This window comes from Jaculus jaculus, chromosome 13 (assembly GCF_020740685.1).
Source record: "Jaculus jaculus isolate mJacJac1 chromosome 13, mJacJac1.mat.Y.cur, whole genome shotgun sequence".
NCBI classification, from domain to species: domain Eukaryota; kingdom Metazoa; phylum Chordata; class Mammalia; order Rodentia; family Dipodidae; genus Jaculus; species Jaculus jaculus.
Window position 1 is genome coordinate 3,298,570 of NC_059114.1, and position 5,196 is coordinate 3,303,765.

Consider the following 5,196-nt stretch of genomic DNA (forward strand, 5'->3'; position numbering starts at 1 on the left):
GCAGTGAGGAGAATAAAGGGCAGCACCAGCGCCACCCAGGAGCTCCAGGTCATTACCAGATGCAAGCAGTGAAGGTGAGGGAAGCACTGAAAGGTGACACTCAAGGAAGTTGTGGCCAAGTGGTTAACACAATGGACTTGAAAAGTAAATCTCAAAATTAGATTATTTTAGTAACTACAAAATTATGCCAGGAATTTAACTTCTGAAGAAAGAACAACCGTTTGATACTTAGGTGTTGTGGTGGTTTGATTCAGGTGTCCCCCATAAACCTAGGTGTTCTGAATACCATGTCCCCAGGTGATGGCAATTTAGTAATTAAAGCCTCGTGGAGGCAGTGTATTTTTTGGGTTTGGCTTATGGGTGTTATAGACAGTTTCCTCTTGCCAGTGTTTCGCACAGTCTCCTGTTGCTGTTGTCCACCTGATGTTGGCCAGGAGGTGATGTCCACCCTCTCTGTTCATGCCATCATTTCCCCTGCCATCATGGAACTTCCCCTCAAGTCCTTAAACCAAAATTATCCTTTGTCCCACAAGCTGCTCTTGGTTGAGGGTTTTCTGCCAGCAATGTGAACCTGACTGCAATAGGGGTGATGAATAAAAAGAAGCCTCTTGGGGTAGGAGAGATGGGTCAGCAGTTAAGGCATTTACCTGAAAACCTTAACAATGTAGGTTCAATTCCCTAGTTCCCACATAAAGCCAGATTTATAGGGTATTGGAATTAGTTTTGCAGTGGGTAGAGGCCCTGACACACCCATTCTTTCTCCCTTCCCCTCTTTCTCTCTCTTATACTCTCTCAAATGCATTTTTTAATATTTTATTTTTATTTATTTATTTGACAGAGGATGAGGAAGAATGGGTGTGCAAAGGCCTCCAGCCACTGCAAACGAACTCCAGATGCATGCACCCCCTTGTGCATCTGGCTAACATGAGTGCTGGGGAATCAAACCTGGGTCCTTTGGCTTTACAGACAAATGCTTCAACCGCTAAACTATCCCTCCAGCCCTCAAATACTTTTTTTTTTTTTTAAGTATCTGGGCTAGACAGATGGGTTACTGGTTAAGGTGCTTGCCTGTGAAGACCAAGGACACAGGTTTGACTCCCCAGAACCCATGTAAACCAGATGTACAAGGTAGTGCATGCATCTGGAGTTCAATTGCACTGGCTAGAGGGTGTGGCATGCCCATTCTCTCTCTGTCTCACTCTCTCTCTCTCTCCCTCATAAAAAATAAACCATGAGCCAGGCATAATGGCACAAGCCTTTAATCCCAGCATTCAGGAGGCAGAGGAAGGAGGATCACTATGAGTTCAAAGCCATCCTGAGGCTACATAGTGAATTCCAGGTGAGCCTCAGCTACAGTAAGACCCTACTTCAAAAACGCAAAATAAATAAATAAACAAACAAACCATGCTTATTGTCTATAATTATGGAAGTCAATAAAAATAAAAAATTAAAATTTTAAAATGAAAAGAAGGATCTTTGGAAAGTATCTTGGATGCATCATCACAGGATTTGTGCTAAATGACAGTTATCAACAGTTCCATGTAAATAGAAGCATGTCAAGAAGAAAGCAAAGACTATGATCAGGTGTCTGTTGTGAAAAAACTCATGAATATTAACATATTCCAATAATGTATTCTTTACACTAGAAGAGACAATCTTACTTGAATTTCTTAAATTTTTTTTCTAGATCTGTGCATAAGGTCAGAAGATGATTTGGAATAATCTTACCCAGACAATAATCTGCCTTTTTCTTACTGGACCTGGAATTGTGGGTAATATCTTAATATTCATGAGATATGTGTATACTTTTGTCATGGCAACTGAGAAAAAACCCATAGACCTTATCTTCACTCACTTAGCATTTTCAAATACACTTATGATTTGTAGCATAGTTATCAGAGATGCAGCCACAATTTTTTATTTCCAAAACTTCCTTGGGGATGTTGGTTGTAAAACTGTGGTTTACTTGGTAAGGGTGGCTCGAGGCCTCTCCATCTGCACCACTTGTCTCCTCAGCATGTTTCAGGCAGTCACCATCAATCCTAGGGCCACCCTGTGGGAAAAGCTCAAACCACAGACTACAGGGCAGGTTCTTTTCTATCTCCTCCTCTTTTGGATCTTTAATTCTCTGATAAGCTCCAACATGTTGTGCTACATCACAGCAGGTAATAAAATGAACCAATCTGGATTGGGCAAGTATAGTGAATATTGTTATATGCTACCATCTAGGCTAATAGTGAGGTGGTCTTTCCTCTCTCTCATGGCTCTTCGGGATGTTGCCTTCCAGAGTCTCATGGGCTGGAGCAGTGCGTCCATGGCTCTGCATCTGTATAAACATCACAAGCGTGTCCTTTACCTTCACAGCTCCAGGTGTGTGAACATTTCCAGCCCAGAAATCAGAGCTACACGTAGTACCATCATCCTTATGACATGTTTCCTTTTCCATTACTGGGCAGATTTCATCTTTTCCTTCTACACAGGTTCCATAGTGACACATGGTTCCATGGAGACGCATGGCTCCATATTCCTAAATATTAAAACGTTCCTAGTACTTGGTTATGCTGTTCTCAGTCCCTTTGTCCTTATCACCAAAGACATCCATATTGCTAAATCCTCAATGCTGTCAAAGAACAACAGAAATTAGATTCTATGTCATGAATTAAAGTGTATAGACTGTGAATGAAAGGCTTTATTCTACTGGTTGATTTTGTTATTGTTGTACGGGGACAACATGGTTTTACTACATAACACACTGTCCTGAAAGTCATAACTTAGCCCAAGCTGGTTTTGAACTAACAATCCCCTGCCTCAGAATTCCAAATACTAGGATTACAGGTGTTAGCCACCACACAGCACTTTACCCTAATGATCTTTTCCACTTTACTCTTCTTTACCTCGGGATCTACAGAGCGTTTTATACTTGTTTTAAATCTTATTTCCTGATCATTTTTTGATACCCTGATGGTCGAGGTATATGCGAGAACATTAAATTCAATATTACAATAGATTTACTTCCATCTTGAAGCATTATGAACTAGGCAATCAGACTAGTTCAGAGTGTCCAATGAGATAAAAATAGATTCTCTCTGCCTTCCTATTCCACCATCCCCGTTACGTGGCTTTTAAACTATTCGTTTAGATTAGGAAAGCTACTGGGGGTAAAGAAACTGCCAGAAATCAGTATTTCTCTCTCCCAAATCCGAAGGATAGCCCCCCAAAGAGGGTAGGCGGTCAGGCGACGTCCTCCGAGGTCGGCTGTGGGGGCAGAGCGGCGTCACCCGGGGCAGCACAGCGGGTCTGGTAGGCGGCGGCGTGGCGCGGCGGGTTCCAGCGCGGGAGCACGCTGCCCGGGCGCCCCTCGCCGTAGGCCACCCTCACGCGGGACGCGGCCGGAGCGCGGGATTCGAACTACGCTCACGGTGATGACCAAACCCCCGCTGGGCATCCCTCCGGCGCACGGAGCAATGACCCGGCCGGCCACTGTGACGGAAAGTCAGCTGGGCCCACTTCCGCTGACTCTAAACACAGACCATAAAGGAACTTCCGGCGTTTGTTCCGTCATCCTGTTTCCCCCGGAATTGCGGGCGCGCCTCCAGAGTTCCGGCGCCATCTTCCCGGAAGCTCGAGGGCGGACTGGTTTCCGCTGAGCACGCGGGGACGGCGGCGCTGAGGGCGCGCAGCGGACTCGTGCAGAAGGATCCTGGCCGGGATTCTGGGACTATCCGCTCATTTGGAAATTCCCCTTCCTCGGTCGTTGCCTGGAAGATGCCCGGTGAACAGGAAGGAGACCTCTGCCTGCTGCCAGACCCTCGCTGCACCCTGTGGCGCGTCACCAAGACAGTGCCCTTGTGCCCGCTCGGGCTCCTGAAAGGAGAGAGGCTGAACTGCTAAGGGATGGAGGCGGAGCCAGGGATGCAGTGGTTACTTGGGGTCAGTCCGGATCTAGAGAATTGAGATTTTACAAGGAGCAGTAAATGCAACCGGGTCATCAGGCCTTGAGTCTGTGAAACACTAATGTCTCGTTAAATTGAACTCGGATTGTAATAATGTCTGACTAGATTACAGACCGTCTTCTTCGGAATGTTATGGGATATGGGAAAAACAAATGTCTCTGTTATGAACATAATTACAGGAAATGTTGATGATAGGGAATAGGAACCAAAGGCTCATGTTATGGACTGTTTAGTCATGGTCACAGGCCCTCGAGATAAGAGAAAGATTGAATTGCCCTGATGCCCAACAATAGGGCAGCTCCATTTCAGGAACTGAAATTATAAGAGCACTTCTACTCATCAAGGTGCTAGCTGCTGACTGGTCAGCACACTGGCTGACCAACCCATTTGCCTGTTGTTTTTCCCCACTTCTTGGTCCCACAGCGTCCTTAGAATTTTGGCCTGCCGCCCACTTTCTGACTTCTATTAGTGGGCTCCCTTATGCCTGCGCAATCTCACCTCTTCATTCAGAGACCCCTGGTTAAGTCTGTGTATACTCCATACATCGCCCAGACTCATTCCAAACGTGTAAAAGCCACACGTCCTGAGTGTTTATGGCAACTCATCGTAGACTATCCTCACCTCGACAAGGGGCTGAGGTCTACCCTTCCAGTAAATTTTCTTTCATCCCTTTCTTGCATGCCTTCCAGTCCTTTTTTGCTGGTCTACATGACTAGGAGACAGAGAACTAATCGTTTGGGGAGTTACAGTTAATATGGAGTGTCTATCCCTCTAAAGCCCAAGCTAACCTCACTCAAAACTAAGAAAGTCTCCATAGCTCTCAAAACTTGTAACAGGTATTGAAAACCACATACTTTTGTACTCTAACAATGTTTTAGGTTATGCTTTTCCTAGTATAAGAATTTGTGAGTCAGTATTTAGAGCTTTTTGTTTGATACACCATGACTCACATAAGATAAGTTGACTAATGATGGAGCAAGAATGAAAAACAGATTTTGACAGCTGAATGTTTTCCACCCCAGATATCCCGGAGCGCTGACAAGTTATAATTGTGAAAGTGGCAGGTCCACTAAGGGGAGACAGGGTTTGAAAAGGCCAATCTTACCACCTGTGGTTGATCTGTCTGCTTGAGACATGATCACTTCTATAGCAGATGTGAGGGGCTACAGAGATAGTTAGGTGGTTAAGGCACTTGCCTGTGAAGCCGAAGGACCCAGGTTCAATTCCCCAGAACCCACATAAG

The 5,196-nt window shown here is 45.2% G+C and overlaps 1 protein-coding gene across 1 annotated transcript; it reads left to right on the top strand.

Moving 5' to 3' along the window:
* Positions 1 to 1,708: 1,708 nt before the first annotated feature.
* On the top strand, positions 1,709 to 2,644 carry LOC101614741 (putative vomeronasal receptor-like protein 4). Its single transcript, XM_004670892.3, has one exon. The coding sequence runs from the start codon at positions 1,709 to 1,711 to the stop codon at positions 2,642 to 2,644; it is 936 nt and encodes a 311-aa protein (XP_004670949.3).
* Positions 2,645 to 5,196: the final 2,552 nt, after the last annotated feature.

Coding starts and splice junctions, on each gene's coding strand:
- LOC101614741 (XM_004670892.3), top strand. CDS start 1,709: ATGATTTGGAATAATCTTACCCAGACAATAATCTGCCTTTTTCTTACT.